Consider the following 16,478-nt stretch of genomic DNA (forward strand, 5'->3'; position numbering starts at 1 on the left):
CTTTGAAAAAAGGGAAGTATTCCCTCATGTACCATTCCAATGTAAGAATCTTATAAGAGGGGGGAAAAAACCCTTGCCTAATTGCATTGATGCTACCTTATTTTCTGCATCACCCCTCACCATTTTAAGAGGGTTTCTCCCCCTTCTATTGGTTTGGACTGTACATTCCACTTCTTTAATACTGGAACACATCCTATCCTCTAAAAAAAGGCAGAACAAAAAAATCCCCTTCACACAAACAAATACATTTGAGTAGATTCCTTCTATACCTTTCCTCTGAGCAGCAAAACCTCTCCTTCTATCCATGTAATGAAAGTGGGTATTAACTATTGAGACTAGCACCAATATAGTATCTTAAAATTCAATTAGGGCTTTGTTGATGACAGACCAGAAACTGATTTTTCTAAATGCATTAAGAGGTTTTGCCTCTCTGCTGCTCAGCTTGGAAACTGGTGTCTGTATCCTGATTCTGAATCGATCTGCGGTTGTCTTGTTTGACCCTGGCAGGTACCAGAAGATTTTATTTCCCGGGAGCTCTTTGATACAGTTCAGGTATACATCATCACTAAGCCCGAACTACAGAACAAGCTCATTACAGTGTAAGTACTACTTGGTGTTCGTTAAGTAAAAAAAAAATCACTGGTGGGTGCTATTAGTGTGGATTCTGTAGATGACCCTGTCTCGTTTAACCACTCCCATTTAGCAGCACTTCTCTCAGCTGAGGTTACCGCCCTTCTTTGAGAGAAGTGAAGTAACCGAAGAGCTGTCTCTGAGAATGTACAAAGAGCTTTTCCTGCACCATAGCTTGATCAGAGAACAGTTTGGACTCAATCAGAATATGCAAAGCAGCTAGCCATGCTGTTCTTTCTGTGTAAATGCAGTTGGGTTGTAGAGGGGACTAAAGCAGGGATAGGCAGCGCCCCCAGCATGAGTTCCAAACAGTGGCACTCAAGAGTGTTTAGGGATGATTCTCAGTCCAAGTAACCAAGGTGTGCCCTTGAGGCACTGGCAGTTCTGTTAGGGCCAGTAGCTTGGGAGAAGTTGATGAGTGTGGCTAATGTCCATTATCCCTCCATGTACCCATGCCGCTGTCACGTAGGCCTCCGGTGAGTTGGCAGAGCTACTGGGACTTGGCTTGCTCCCAGCGGTCTGCTCAAGAACGACCCTTGGTTTCCCCTGCCACTACCAGTTTGGTGTAGTGGTTAAGGTGTGCGGACTCTAATCTGGGAGAACCGGGTTTGATTCCCCACTCTTCCACTTGCACCTGCACCTGCTGATGTGACCTTGGGTCAGTCACAAGCTCTGAGACAGCTGTCCTTGAAAAAGAGCAGTTTCTGTCAAGAGCTCTCTCAGCCCCACCCACCTCACAGGGTGCCTGTTGTGGGGAGGGGAAGGGAAAGGAGTTTGTAAACTGCTCTGAGACACCTTTGGGTAGTGAAGGGCGGGGTATAAATCCAATCTCTTCCTCTTCTTCTTCTTTTTGTTTGCCAGCCAGCTAACATTTTCACAGGTAGATGGTTCCTTTTTTTTTTTAGCACACATGGGCCAAAAATGGTTGGTTAATGTATAGCAATAATGAATGACTGTAAATGAAATACAGCTGCACAGTATTCTGTACACTGCTAAGTGTCATAAATTTATGCTTAATAATATTGAAATTCTTTCTCTCTAACAGTACAGCCATGGACAAAAAACTAATTGGCTGCCCAGTTTGTATTGAGCATAAGAAGTATAGCCGGAACGCTCTGCTCTTTAACCTCGGTTTTGTTTGTGATGCTAGAGCTAAAACCTGTGCCCTGGAACCCATTGTGAAGAAATTGGCAGGTTATCTCACAACTCTGGAGGTTAGACATTAAGTGAATGTGTTTTTTTTCACTTTTCTGTGCTTAGGCATGTACCAATATACATTTTCAGAAACCTTATCTTTTGTTTATTTCTTCTGTTGCCCTTGGGGGGGGGGGCAGAATTTGTAGGGCCTCAAGTGAAACATGCTAAACTCTGAAACTTGCAATGCAAACTTTGCAGAGGTATCACAATGGGGTGGAGTGTCTGCTGCCATCAACTATTTGGTAGTGCCAGAGACATCATTGGTGACCAGACACAGCACTCCCCATGCATTTTTGGAATTGTTTTTAAAAGGATTTTTTTAAGCTTGGAAAATGTAAGCTCTTACTTGCTTTACTTCATCAGTATTCCTGTTAAAAGGGGGGAAATGCATGGTTGTTCCCAGCAGCAATGCTTGGAAAGACAAACAGGGCTCTTCCCAAAACAGCAAGGATCTCTTCTCCCCCCATCCTTATTACATGTGTACCCATATCACACAACTTCTGCCAGTCTGGCATTAATGCCATGGTAACTTTTAAGGAGAGTTTGCTTCCACTGCTCTGAAAATAATGTTTAATATGTTTCCGTGTATTTTCACTGCAATAATCAGTATAATTTGTTGTTCAGAAGTACTGGGCAGGTGTTTTTTTTTATTTGGTGTGTAATTCACTCAGCCTGTTCTGCAGCTGCATTGAATGACACTTTTCTGCACATTGCTCAGAACTGATCATCGTCTCTGTCCTTTCCTAGCTTGAGAGTGGCTTCATCTCCAATGATGAGAGCAAGCAAAAGTTGATACCGATAATGACCATCCTGCTTGAGGAATTGAATGCCACTGGCAAATGCACTCTGCCAATAGGTATCATCAACGGTCACATGCTCCTTTTTAGATACATGTGGTTTTGGAGGATGGGACTGTGGCACATTCAGTGCAGGAGAGAGCATTTCTTGTGTTTTATGACTCCCTCCTCTTCTTATCAAGGGTATAAGGAGGCAGTGGTGGTTGCCACCCTGGAATATGACGCTCCTCAGGAATTGGGAGGGGGTAGCTACTTAACAGTGGATACCATTGGCCTAACTCCTCCTGTGATTTGGTTAGAAAAAGAACATTGCAGCCCTACATGAAAAGATGGACAAGGTGCCTTAAGCAAGTTCTTATGATAGGAAACAAGTTCCTTCCTCACCAACAGTACTGTGGCTATCGTGATTAGTATTCTCAGCAGAGGTGAGGCACTGCTGTTTCTCCTGGTTGTGTAAACTGAGTGTATATTATCCAGTGCTTCAGATAATAAGAAAACACGTAGGCTTTTAGCCCCTTGCCACTCTTCTCCATGCCCTGGCTGCATCTGGGGTCACTGGGCAGTCTCTTGCTCCCACCACCTGCGGTTGGCCATACAGCTGGCTGGTCTCGGACTGATGAACAAACAGTTCTGTTAAATTTAAGCCCCAAATAATTCAGCTGTGTTGGGGAGGGGGATGTAGTAATAATCAGTAAGGGAGACAGTGTGTCTTGGTGACTAGCATGCTGAAACTACAGCTGGGGAGACCTGGATTCAAACCTCCATTCCACCATAAAATTCACTGGGTAATCCCGGGCCAGTTACGCTCTCTCAACCTGACCTACCTCACCAGTTTGTAGTGGGAAAATGCTGGAGAAATATGTACACCCCCTTGATTAGCTCTGTGAAGGAAGGGTTGATGGAATGTTTTGATGATTGGATACTCCCGTCGTAGACCTGGTCTAAATAAGGGAGGTCAGAGATGCAAAGCCCCAGCCAAAGAGCCAAGCGTCCCCAGCCCAGCAGAGCTGCTTGTCCTCCTAGCATCAAATAACATTTAAGTTCAAACCTGATCTCTTCCTTTTGTTAGATGAATCAAACACCATTCACCTGAAAGTGATTGAGCAACGCCCAGATCCCCCCATTGTGCAGGAATATGATGTTCCTGTTTTCACCCAAGATAAGGATGACTTCTTCAATTCCCAGTGGGACCTCACCACTCAGCAGGTTTGTTCATACAACGGGGAGGACATTGGGGCTGCAAACTCATTGCACACTGGAATGCAGAGTCTGGGGGGCAGTATAGATGCGGTGGCTCAAGTGGTTAAGACGCTGAACTGCAGGCTGTGGAAGGTCAGTAGTTCAGCAGTTCGAGACCCGGGTGTCGTATAATGGAGTGAGCTCCCATCTCTAGTTCCAGCTCCTGCCAACCTAGCAGTTCGAAAGCAAGGAATTGCAAGTAGATAAATAGGTACCACTTCGGTGGGAAGGTAACAGCGTTCCGTACGCCTTGGTGTTTAGTCATGCCGGCCACATGACCACGGAAACGTCTTCGGACAGCGCTGGCTCTTCGGCTTTGAAATGGAGATGAGCACCGCAACCCTAGAGTCGAATTCGACTGGCTTTCGAGCAAGGGAACCTTTACCTTTATAGATGACTTAGTTTCCAAAAAAGAAACCACAACCCTAGAAAGTAATCCCACCTGGCTCAGATTTTTGTGAGACAGTCTACTACTGCAAAGATGCAGTTTCGGCAGTTAGCTCTGATACATGTTTGTTTAGCAGTAAGTCCTCATGAATTAAATGGCACTTATAAGTAAGTAGGCATGGAACTGCAGCCTTGTTCCTAGGGTTCAATTGGGAAAGATGTGTGGATACATTTTTTTCTTAAAGCCAGTTTGGTGTAGTGGTTAAGTGCGTGGACTCTAATCTGGGAGAACTGGGTTTGATTCCCCACTCCTCCACTTGCACCTGGCTGGATGACCTTGGGCAAGCCGTAGTTTTGACTAGAGCTGTTCTTAACAAAGAGCACTTTCTGTCAGAGCTCTCTCAGCCCCACCTACCTCACAGGGTGTCTGTTGTGGGGAGGAAAAGGGAAAGGAGTTTGTAAGCCGCTCTGAGACACCTTTGGGTAGTGAAAGGCAGGGTATAAATCCAATCTCTTCTTCTTCTTAAAGGATATGCTGCCCTTTATAACTCTGTCATTTAGTGAAAGAGCACTGATTGGTACTTTATAGGAAGACTATTCCTCAGAATTTGAGCTATGAAAAGAGCCTCTGATAACAAAACTTTGTGGATTTCTTTACTTCCGTAATTGCTGAAATCTAATGTTACACAGTTTTTTGGTGCTATATTTTCTTAAGTATTTGCACTACCTTTTCACATGGTATGGGATATAAGCAAGAGTGCATAAATTCTTTTGCAGACAGTACAGCCTGGGAAGAGCATTCCTCCAATTCATCTCAGATAAAAGGTGTAATGCGATCCTCCAAGCCATTGCATGCAAATCATCTTAAACATTCTCTCATCCACCATGTTTTTCATAATGTTTTAATTGCTTAATTTCTCTTGCTGGGTCTGACATTCCCATTGTTGCACTAGAACTTTCATATATTTATTTATTTATTCAATTTATGTCCCGCCCTCCCCGCCAAAACAGGCTCAGGGTGGCTTATATTGATAAAGTCCTTCAAGAAGTCATCCTGTGTGAGCTTAAATTTTGCTCACGCCTTCTGTGTGGCCTGCCAGTCTTCCAGACCTTGCTTTCTCTTCCTTGCTTAGCTAGTGAAAAATGCTTTACGCTTGTTTGTAAGACTCTTGGCTTTGCCTGGCATCATATGCACCCTCTCTTCCTAGATCCTGCCATACATTGATGGGTTTCGGCACATTCAGAAAATCTCAGCTGAAGCAGATGTGGAGCTCAATTTGGTTCGAATTGCCATCCAGAATCTGTTGTAAGTGCCAAATCATAGGAATATAAAAGTTGGAAAAGTTTTGAGCCCTACTTTCGAATTAGAATCCTTCATTGATCAGAGCTGGCATTTCCACCCACAGACTCTTTTTAGCTTCGTCTTCTCCTTAGCAGCTGTCACATAGAAGCAAAATAACCTACATTTTCAGTACAAGAGATATTTTTTAATGTATCTGAAAAACTGGCTCTTGCCCATCGAAGTTTGTTCACTTTGAGCGTTCAGATCATGGTTCTTTCACATTGTGACTAGTGCTTTGTCTACTGTTAGTACCAACTAAATATCAAATAAGCACAGTGAAGACAACAAAGGTATTTGTTATGTTGAAGAATAGATCATTCATGTAACTGGGCTATGGGGTAAGTTGTTTTCTTTTCTTTTTTCAAAACCTATAACATGCAAATACTGTGTGCCATTATCATAACAACTGAGTAAACCAAAGAAGGGATCACAGTTACAGGTTCATACTATCAAACAAAGAAACACTGTGATAAAATTTACAATATTTAATGATTCTTATGAACATCTGACATTTTCAAAGGAAAGTCCAACATCATCATATCCTCAATGAGTGCCCGGTTGACCTCAGGAGTAAACCTATAAGGTTGGAAGGTGTCAGCCTCTTGATACAACTTAACTTCTTTGTGATACAGTTTAACCTCTTTTTTACTTTCTTCAAATTATTGCAGCCTAACTTCTTTTTCATATTATCCTGAAACAAACTACAATGGAACTGGAAGTAAGTTTAAAATCATTCAAGTTAAAAATTATTGATATTTAAACAAAATTATAACAAAACTATATTCCTTTCAGCTTCATGTCTCTTTCTATTCTAAATAACCATGTTTGTTTCAGGATAATATGAAAAAGAAGTTAAGCTACAATAATTAAGCTGTAATCAACCGGGCGCTCATTGAGGATATGATGATGTTGGAGTTTCCCTTGAAAATGTCAGAATTTCCTAAGCAATATTGTAAAAGTCTTAATAGACACACAAACTGATGTTCATAAGAATCATTAAATATTGTCAATTTTATCACAGTGTTTCTTTGTTTGATAATATCATAACAATGTCTGTCTTAATGAAAAAACATGGAAACCCCTTGAAATGTGTTGTAGCACTGAGCTTTTCCATGCCAACCTCATTTCTCTTCAGAGCAAGTGGTGGTGGTGGTGGAAAGTGCTATCAAGTCACAGCTGATTTATGGTAATCCCATAAGGCTTTCAGGGCAAGAGACAAACAAAGGTGGTTTTCTGTTGCCTGCCCCTGTATCGCAACTCTGGATTTCTTTGGAGGTCTCCCATCCAATTACTAACCAATGTCAGCCCTGCTTAGCTTCCAAAATCTGACGAGATCAGGTTTGGATGGGCCATCCAGATTAGGGCATTTAGAGCATAATTTGTGTTAAAAGTTCAGCCCCAGAACTGATTCTCAGTGTTACAGCTCAGCAGTGAAATATGTAAAGAAGTAATAAAGAAAAAGTACCTCTGAGCATGTGTAGCCCCTAGCCAGGAATGGGATGAACCAGGAAGGGTTGGAGCCTCTAGATGCAGAAGGGTGCAGACTGTGGAAGGCAAAGGAGGGAAGCAACACTGCCCTGCTGGGGAGCTTGAACCTTAATCATGGGCTCTCAACACCTTGTTTAAGGACTGTGTTATCTAATGGGAGTTCATTTGGGACCTTCAGCTCAGAAGCTGGCACACAGAGTGTTCAGCTAAAGACTTCTTGGGCCACCAGCAAGAGGAAAGAGATGAACTGTGGGGGTGACAAGCTGTGAAGGAGGGAAAAGTTAACTGTTTGGAGTCGGACTTTAAAAGATCACTGCTCCATTGTGTTACTAAGATCTGTGTTTTTGTTACATGATATGATGTTTTATTCCCTTTAAATAATTGCATGATTCATTCCAAGTTCTGTCCTACAGAACCCACAAACTGAGGTTACACATGCACAGATATACCTCCTACTACTTTGCCAGAGGAAGCCCATTCTTATCTGAGATAAGGAAGGGGGAAGATGTGGTAAATTATAGGCTTGAGCCCTGCCATTTCTTTTAGAAATTAAGATGTGATCATTTTGAGAATGACCAGCCTTCTACAGTGCGTCAGCCAATATACTCGCTATAAGCATCTCTTATCTTAATGCCATGTCTTCCAAATACTCATAACAAAATTGCTGCAAGATTTCCGCAAAAGTCATATCCATGTCAGATAATGATTGCCCACCAGCATTGTGTATCTTCTTTTAAAACACATCCTAAGTATAAATTTTTAGTGTGGGGGTTAGTTTCTCATGGGCTTCATGTTTTCCAGATACTATGGAGTAGTGACTCTCGTTTCCATACTTCAGGTAAGTAGTTTGGGGAACTGGGACTGTAAGCAGTGGGTTTCTGGGTCACTCATGATGCATTTTCATCACTTGATGACTGCAGCAAGTAGTGGTTTGGCTATATGAATCAGCCATCACTGATCCAAGCAGGTAGGAATTTCCTAGTTCATCATCAAACAGTTATTTCTCTATGGAATTGGATCACACATTCATCTGAAGGAAAGAATGCTGATCTTTGTTGTTTGTCTCCTTTCATGTGCAACACCTTTATTAATAAAGCGTTTAATTTAGCAAACCTGAGGATATCAATACACACTTTTGGTAGAAATTTAATTTAATTTAATTTAAACCAGGAAGAAAGCTTAGTTTGAAAAGCAGCACATCTTAGTAGTGTGTCTAATGCTGTTTTAATGCCTAGTTCTATAAGACAAATTAAAGACCATTTAATATATACAGCCAAGTGTATTTTCACAGATAGTAAACTTCTCATTTTTAATAAAGAACTAAGCTCACATTTGGAGGGAATTATTTTTGAAAATCTAGAAAGAGAGCGTAAATACATGATCTCACTGTTTTCTTTGGCCTTCATCAAAAGCAGCACCCTTAGTTACCAAAGTTCCAGGTTGTAGGCCATAAAGTAACAGCAGTGTGAGCCAAATTCTACATCGTGAAGCAAAGAGCCTTTATTTTCAGTAGAGGCAGCCGGAATGATAGTTCCTAGAGCAAGCACCAACCTTCCACTCCCATTGTAATACTGTTGGAATTATAGCATCACATCTGCCAGCAGGGTTACAGTGAAGCACTGGATAGTCAGGCATTTGTACTCCTTGCTGTAACTTTTCTTGTGTCTAGGCATTCATATGTGGCAGAGTGAGTATGAGAAAAGATAGCAGTGAAGGTGCTTTCAGGAGCCTGTTAGTTGTACTCAAAGCCTTACACAGGCCAGCTGTGTTCTAGTGGGATGGCTGCAGGATGATGATGAAAGGCAGCTGTTCCTTCCTACCTCTGGACACTTTGGATTCTTCTGTTCAACACTATTCTAATTAGCAATAATTTCTAATTTTCAACAATTAAATTAGTTGTTAAAGCATCCACACACTTATGAAGAAGTATGAACACACGGCACTGAGACATTCAGCAATACCTGATGAAGGACCTATTTGAAATGGGTCTTTACAAGAAAAGCTGTTGTTTGTGTACAAGGTGTACATACAAATAGGTGCATGCGCTCCTGACACTTTATTGAGTTCTGTCATTCTGTTACACATTGGGTGTTAGCTGTTCTCTATATGCACTTCTTATTCTTGCCTTCAGCTTTCTCTCCCCCCGATCCTACCCTGTTGCTCGAGATGCCCTCACAAACCATGTGATTTCATTAGCCAGTACTAACCTAATTCCTGTGGTCTGGTGGATAATAAAATTAATTTCCTCAAGAGGTAAAACTCAGTGTGTTGTTGTCAAGGCGAACTCAAAATATATTGTTAGTGAGTGTTCACTGCAATAAATTCATTTACATTGTACAGATAGATGTCAAAATCCTCAGACAAGTGATATCCCAAGGGATCAGACATGATAGTTGTGTGGGTTTTTTTTTACTGCAGAACTAAAATAGAGAAGGGGTGGGTTGCCTGAATGTGGTTGTAGTAGTGGTGCTAGGAGTGTTTATTTTTTTTCTGCTGCCATTCCCTTGATATAAACAGCTCCCCCCAAAACAAGGTGAGTACAGATATGGATGGCATACTTGAATCCCTCCCTAGTTTTGAGGGGGAGGGGATAATGGTAGCTGTGGGAGGGGTGGTTTAGATCCTGGAACCAGAGAGGAAAAGAAATACCTATTATTCCTCTGTGCCACTGCTCTCATCAAATTTACAACCGTCTAATTCCTGTAAAAAAAGAAAATAGTACTGACCTCCATTCATAGATTTCAAGTGTCATTAGTGATTCGGCCCCAGATAAAAGGAAGGTGAATGCATGTTCCTCAGGGCCTATCACTGTACAGATCAAGGTGGAATAAAATGGCAGACACTTTGCTCAAAGCAAACAGAATAAACCTTCACTTCTGCAGTTATACTTAAGTTTACTGTATGTAGGTAGCAGTTCAATCGCAGTACTGTGATATGATTACAACCTACAAAAGGCTAAACTGTGGCCCCAGCCGTCACACAGATGAGAAGTTTTAGAGCTTTAAAAAGTACTGCTGTCTGCAAAGCTCTTGCAGCTAATCTGCTATACTCCTGTGTTCTTGGAATGCACTGGCCACTTAAGTACACAAGCCTAGAATATACTCATTTTCTCCATGGTCTTTTGGCAGGGTCTCAGTTCCATTGGGAGAAGTTAGCTGTGCACAGAAATTGTTGACATCCATGTTGCACAGAGGAGGATCCTTTTGTGAGAACAGATGCTTTCTTGTTTGGCTATAAGCCGAGATTTTAGCTGTTTGTCAGGAAGGGTGTAGAGGGAATGGCACTACTAAAGGCCACAGTGTGTAAATGTTTAGAATTGTGTGAAATTTAAAAATGCTGATGAATGTGCCTTATGGGAGTGTGTGGCCCTGTTTTTGTTTCCATATGTCTTTAATTTTTTTTTTCTTTTCCAGAATGAATGTGGTCTATAAAAGTGAGGCCACCAAGTAACATTTGAAAACTTAAAACAAAATCTGGCATTAGATTCTGGAAAACAACAAATGCTAGAATAAAATTCTAGAACAGCCTGTTTAGACACAGTCACATGTTCTTAGGTGCAGCTGTGCCATGTCATCTTCAGCTCCTGGCTGGTTATAATATCCTTATGTTAGAATGGTTCTGTTTAGCAATCAAAATGAATCCCAGTAGGAGCTGAAATGCTGCACCTGCCATTGTGGACTAACAGTTCCTTCATTTTCTCTCCCAGTATTCAAACGTGTATTGTACTACTCCCAGAGTTCAGGATCTGGTAGATGATAAATCTCTCCAAGAAGAATGCCTGTCCTACATCACAAAGCCAGGTACTGGGGGATAAGTGACTAATCTGAAATTAATAAGGATTCTGATAATAAAATAATCAACATGTATATACTATATCCGATGTGAAGTAACATTAGCAACTGGCTGACATCCAGGGTCCAAGCAAATACATTTAAATAGATCAATTTCTTTCTCTTTGCTTGAATACTTTTCGGCACCAGGTAAAAACTCTTCTGTTGTACATAGTTTTTCGTTAATTGTTACCCTGTTTAGTTGTCATTCATTTGCTGCTTGTACACTAATTTGGTTTAATTTACTGTTCTGTTCATTGTTTTATTGATGCTGGTTTATGGTTAACTTGGTTCTTGTTTGCTGTTTTGTTTTACTGGTACTCATTCACTTATTAGTTGTTTATATTTTCAGTAACTGTACACTACCTCAGGCATGATTAGTCGATGGCAATCTATAAGTGTTTTAATAATTATAAAATTTACTGCCATTGCTATCAGTAGTAGTTTTATGGATTGTAGTTTACCGCTCTCGTGAGTTCATGTATATTTTTATGAACTACTGTATTGTTTGTATGTATGACACTGTGTAATTCTTATTGTTACGCAATTAGTTTTTGGTACTTTTGATTTGCAGTTAGTACCTGGTGATATAATTGGTACTTTTGATACTCTGTAGGATATTTTACTTACGTAGGACATTCATTGGCTGTTTAACACATTTGATCATTTTGACTGTTGGCCAGCTGCAAATGTTGTTTTGCCTGTGACAAATACTGTATATAATATACATATGGATACTTTAGTAGTGATAACTGCAGGATAAGCCAGAATTGTTTCTTGATTATAATGTTTCGATTTTTCTTTCTTTCTTTTTTATAACTTTTTAATTGCATTTTATATATTACAACCCACAGGGAGGGGGAAAGGGGAAAACTAATACTAACAAAAAATAAGATAAGGATCATATTCCAAGTTATATATCAATCCTACTACAATAACAAGAAGTGTTGTATCAAAAGGTTGAATTCTAAATAAAGCTAGTTTGAAGCTTAATACTGATCTCAGGTAATTAATAATCCCTATTCTGTTAAACTATCTGCTTATTTTTTACGTTTCTTCTTCTTATACTTCAGATTAGCTTTAGGTATTTTCACTGCAGCAGCCCCTTTCTCCAATTCTGAGGTTTCCAAAGTACTGGAACTTCTTGAGGTGTCATCGATTTTTCTTTCTTGTCCAGGTCACAAACGAGCGAGTCTGAGAGATGTTTTCCAGCTGTACTGTGGACTGACCCCTGGCACAACTGTTCGAGACCTCATTTGTCGCTATACAGTTCAACTCCAGAGAATAGATGAAAGGTTAGAAGCCTGAGGGGATTCTTGTTAGTTTTGTTTTGTTTTTTTAAGTAATAAGTATTTGTAAATAAAATTCTTCTGCTGCAAAAGGTGAAACATAAGGCTTAATCTTACAAATCACCTTAATTCCAAATTTAAACTGAGCTGGCCCCTTTGTTATTTCAGTTTTATATATGGGTAATCAGTTAGCCAAGAACCCCCAGACAATAGGGCAATCAGGAACAAAAAAAAAAGATCTGATGACTTAATGGTTAATTGGTGGCCCTTCTTTCAAAGCTCACAAAGCAAATTATCTAATGTCCAATGGCTCCACCAAATTTGTAATTAAGTTGCAATAAAAACATGATCAGGCTTCACTGGTAGGGAAAGTTTTGGGGGGCAGAATGGTTCCATACTTCACATGTATTGGTTTTAGAATTGTACCCTAGCTGATACTCTTGAGAAGCTATGAGAAACCAATATCCCTGTTGAGTCCTGGGGAGGTTTTGATCCAAGTGTTGTAATAACTTGTAATTCAGCAATCTCCCTTTCCATTCTGTTTCCATTCAATAGGTGACCCTATTTTGAGGTCACCCATTGAATGTCCTGGAAGGTTGAAGTGTTCTCCTACAGGTTTCTCATTCTTGTGATTCCTGATGTCAGATCTGTGTCCATTTATCCTCTGGCACAGGGTTTAAAGCATCTCTTTCAAGACACTTTAAAGAGAAAACATTCTAGGAGCATAGTCAAAACAGTGTCAAGTTTTTGTGTTGCATTCATACCATTCTCTATGGTCTTTGCTTATGAAATGTATTTTATATAAGGATGAATGTTGTTTAGAACAAGAAATTTGCATTATAAACATTATAAAAAGTATAACCAAGTGTGTAAAAGTTATAGAATAGTGGCTTTCTTCGGTGAGTTCATTTTTCCCAATTGTATTCATACCGAAGCCTGTCTTGTTTTTGATGACAGTTAACCAGGCATAAAGTTTGTCATGTAGACAGGCTCATTGTCTGTCCTGCTATCATTTGGTTATGGAAGAATATAGAAGGAGTGCTTCCAGCACTCTTGCCTGATTTTGACCTTAGAATTCTAACATTTCTAGAGAGCCTAAGTTGAAGAGGAGACTGGGCTGTGTATGATTAGGATACAGTCTCTGTTAAATAGCCACTGCATCCCCCACCGCTATTTCACACAGAAGTACAGGATCATGTCTTCCAAAGGCAGGTGTCTGCCAGCTATGCACACTGTACACCCCATGTTCTTTTCACAATGATCTGTATCATCCCTCTGGCTGGGATTGGAAGGATCAGACCTACTGTATGCTTGCTTCCAGTCCCCAGAAAAAGTACCATGCAGGAATGCTATGAGAACACCATTGTCACTGGTTTTAAACTGCTACAGAAAATTGGTTTTTTTTGTTTTGTTTCAAAAAGTGTCTTAATTATTTTTGTTGCCCAGCTGTTCCGTAAACACTTTATCCTTCTCCGGTTCAGGAAGCTCATTCAGTTTGGTTTGATGAAAGGTCTTATTCGGAGGCTTCAGAAGTATCCCGTGAAAGTCGCCCGGGATGAAAGAAGTCATCCAGCACGGCTCTACACAGGCTGTCACAGCTATGATGAAATCTGCTGTAAAACAGGTATGCAATTAGGTATGGATCCGGCCACTGAAGTGCACAAACTGGTGTATAATCAGGGGAGCAGCAAGCAACAATATTGGGGGGGGGGGGGGGAATCATCATAACATTAAACACAGCAATAAAACAGTGAAACAAAATCCACTAAAATCCACCAGGAACTTCCTAGCACCCAGAATGTAAAACAGCATATAAACCTGCAGGATCAGGCTTGTATTCCAAACTCCTGATAAGCCAGTGGTGCTTTACAGAGTAATTGTTGCTTATGTTACTCTGGAGGTAACAGGTCCTTGCCTTCAGGGGCTCACAAATCTACATTTTGACAAGGGCACCAGAGACAGTAAAGGCAACTGTGGGAGAAGCATGGCTAAAGGTGACCCAATCCAGGTGTGTGCACTTGGGCTTCCTTTCAGTTAGGGATGAGAACAGCAGAGGTGCCATGGAGTGATGCTTAGCACAGAATGAAGGATTATCTACCTTTGATCATCCTTAAATGTCATGTTGTTGAATCTCTAGTAAGTAAAATATAAGATACAGGAAAACATTCTTTAACTGGGAGGGAAGCGGTGGCAGTCTCTGGAAGAAGAGAGGAACAATGAAAATAAACTGTGAGGATAAGTGGCTGCCCTTCATTAAGTTAAATTAGTGTATCGCTACAGTGGAGATGCAAATTGTTATTTCCTTGAGCTGACAGCTTCAGTTGATTCAGCCTCCTCCTTTGGAGCAGGGATCAGTCATTGCTGACAACTGCTGTATTTTACAGGTGTAGTTATGTTTGTGCTCTGTGAATCCTAAATAGCCATTGTGTTGTGTTTCCTCCTTTAGGCATGAGCTACCGGGAGTTGGACGAGAGGCTGGAAAATGATCCCAATATAATTGTTTGCTGGAAATGAGTCTGTCCAAGGAAGCAGACATTTCTTCATCATGCCCTGTAAACGATTGCTCGAGCTGCCTGGAACTCAGAGGTGGCACCAGGATCTCTTGGAGAGCAGCGTTGCTCTTGTTGTATGAGACTGTGCAGCTTTTCAAGCCAGTGTTGCTTGGAAAGAATTAGTTAAGTGGGCTTGTGTTGCTAACTGAAGACGAAGTATGGATCCTGTTTCTCTGAGAGGAAAACTGCATGTTACACTTAATTGCATGTAATGATATCCCAACAGCTGTTTGTTTTTGAAACAGAATCTACTGGAGGCCTAATGTTAAGCAAGCAATTGTGGAATGGATGGGTGCTTAATGCATTCCTTGTTTTCCAACGTTCCCCACCCTATTACATTCCCCATGGGGTTCCAAGTATGTATTTGAGAACAGATATGTATCTGGAACCCCATGGTAGGAGATTTGGACCAGAAGAATGGCTGGTGTAGAAGAGGCTAGGCACTCATCCACACACCCATCCTTCCAAACTGCCTTCTCAATGATGCTTTTCAGTTAAAAAATCTTTGGGGGGCTTCATTTCACATAATTGTAGTTTGTTCCCAATAGTCTGAAAATATTAATCTGTTGCTGCCTCCACCCTCTGTGCCTCCACCCTCTGTTCATTTGCTATCTATGGAACTGACTTCTGGAAACTATTCCATTTAATGTGAAAAATCAGGATGGCCCCGTTTCTCTGAAACTTTTCACAGTGTTCACAGTCCATTCTCGCCCTTGTTTCTAGCAAAAGGATTCAGTTCAAATATCTGCTGTTATGAATCTAGCAGTAGTACTATGTTCATCCCTGGACTAAAGCACCAAATTGAAAATATACTGTAGTAAAATTACACCAATGAAGCAGGAACTGTAGTGATAACTGAATATTCTATTGTAGCCATTTATTTTGAGTGCACCCTATGAATTATAATTGGGGAAGAGAAATTACAGACATTTTTATTATTTTATTAGGTCAATATAAATAATAATCTCCTGTACAATTAGCCATTTAAATACAACAGGATGGGATACAGCAGGGGTGTCAGACATAAGGCCCAGGGGTCGGAACCAGTCTGTCCAAGGCTCTTATGTGGCCCACAAGCAACTAGTGCAAGGGAGGGAACAGGAGACTTCTCGGGAGGGTGGAGTGGGTGGAGTCACTCTGATTGTGGTTTCAACATGGCAGAACAACCTCATCTGCAGCAGTCAGGCAGCGTGGGAGCATCTGCCCAGTGCTGTACCACTGGCTCTCCTTTGCACCCCCCTCCCAGCCCATGGGGCCTTGCAGTGAGGATACATCAACTTGGAGCTTACCAGCTGCTGGCCTTTATACAGTTTGTCTCCAGGACCTGGCATTACGTTTTATGGTACGCATGGCCTGGCCTGACAAAGTGACATATATGTCAGATCGTAACAAATGAGTTAAACACTTCTGGGGTAGAGTAACCAAACGTTAAGACTGGTACTGAAATTCAATATGGTGTTGGTGTCAGTGTGACCATGTGGATTCTCTAAATTTAGAGTTGGTTATGTCCTTTATAAATGAATCTAAGCTGGCATTTAGTCCAGAACCTGAGAATTTACTGGGTGAACAATTCGAGAAAGAGCTCTCCCAGCCCCACCTACCTCACAGAGTGTCTGTTGTGGGGAGGCGAAGGGAAAGGAGTTTGTAAGCTGCTCTGAGACTCCGAGTGAAGGGCGGGGTATAAATCCAATCTCTTCTTCTTAGTAGGGGAGATGAGATTGTTGTTC

At 41.1% G+C, this 16,478-nt stretch overlaps 1 protein-coding gene across 1 annotated transcript in view; it reads left to right on the top strand.

Moving 5' to 3' along the window:
- Window positions 1-15,891, top strand: part of NPRL2 (NPR2-like, GATOR1 complex subunit) — a 22,538-nt gene extending 6,647 nt beyond the window's left edge. Inside the window, exons 3-12 of the mRNA XM_015417852.1 lie at window positions 508-599; window positions 1,676-1,844; window positions 2,575-2,683; window positions 3,694-3,830; window positions 5,459-5,556; window positions 7,882-7,918; window positions 10,787-10,880; window positions 12,088-12,205; window positions 13,681-13,823; window positions 14,646-15,891. Of these exons, the coding sequence (XP_015273338.1) occupies window positions 508-599; window positions 1,676-1,844; window positions 2,575-2,683; window positions 3,694-3,830; window positions 5,459-5,556; window positions 7,882-7,918; window positions 10,787-10,880; window positions 12,088-12,205; window positions 13,681-13,823; window positions 14,646-14,713 (1,065 nt within the window). The 3' untranslated portion in view covers window positions 14,714-15,891. The remainder of the gene's footprint in view (window positions 1-507; window positions 600-1,675; window positions 1,845-2,574; window positions 2,684-3,693; window positions 3,831-5,458; window positions 5,557-7,881; window positions 7,919-10,786; window positions 10,881-12,087; window positions 12,206-13,680; window positions 13,824-14,645) is intronic.
- Window positions 15,892-16,478: the final 587 nt, after the last annotated feature.

The sequence above is a fragment of the Gekko japonicus genome, unplaced genomic scaffold, assembly GCF_001447785.1.
Source record: "Gekko japonicus isolate JY-2015 unplaced genomic scaffold, Gekko_japonicus_V1.1 scaffold314, whole genome shotgun sequence".
Classification (NCBI taxonomy): domain Eukaryota; kingdom Metazoa; phylum Chordata; class Lepidosauria; order Squamata; family Gekkonidae; genus Gekko; species Gekko japonicus.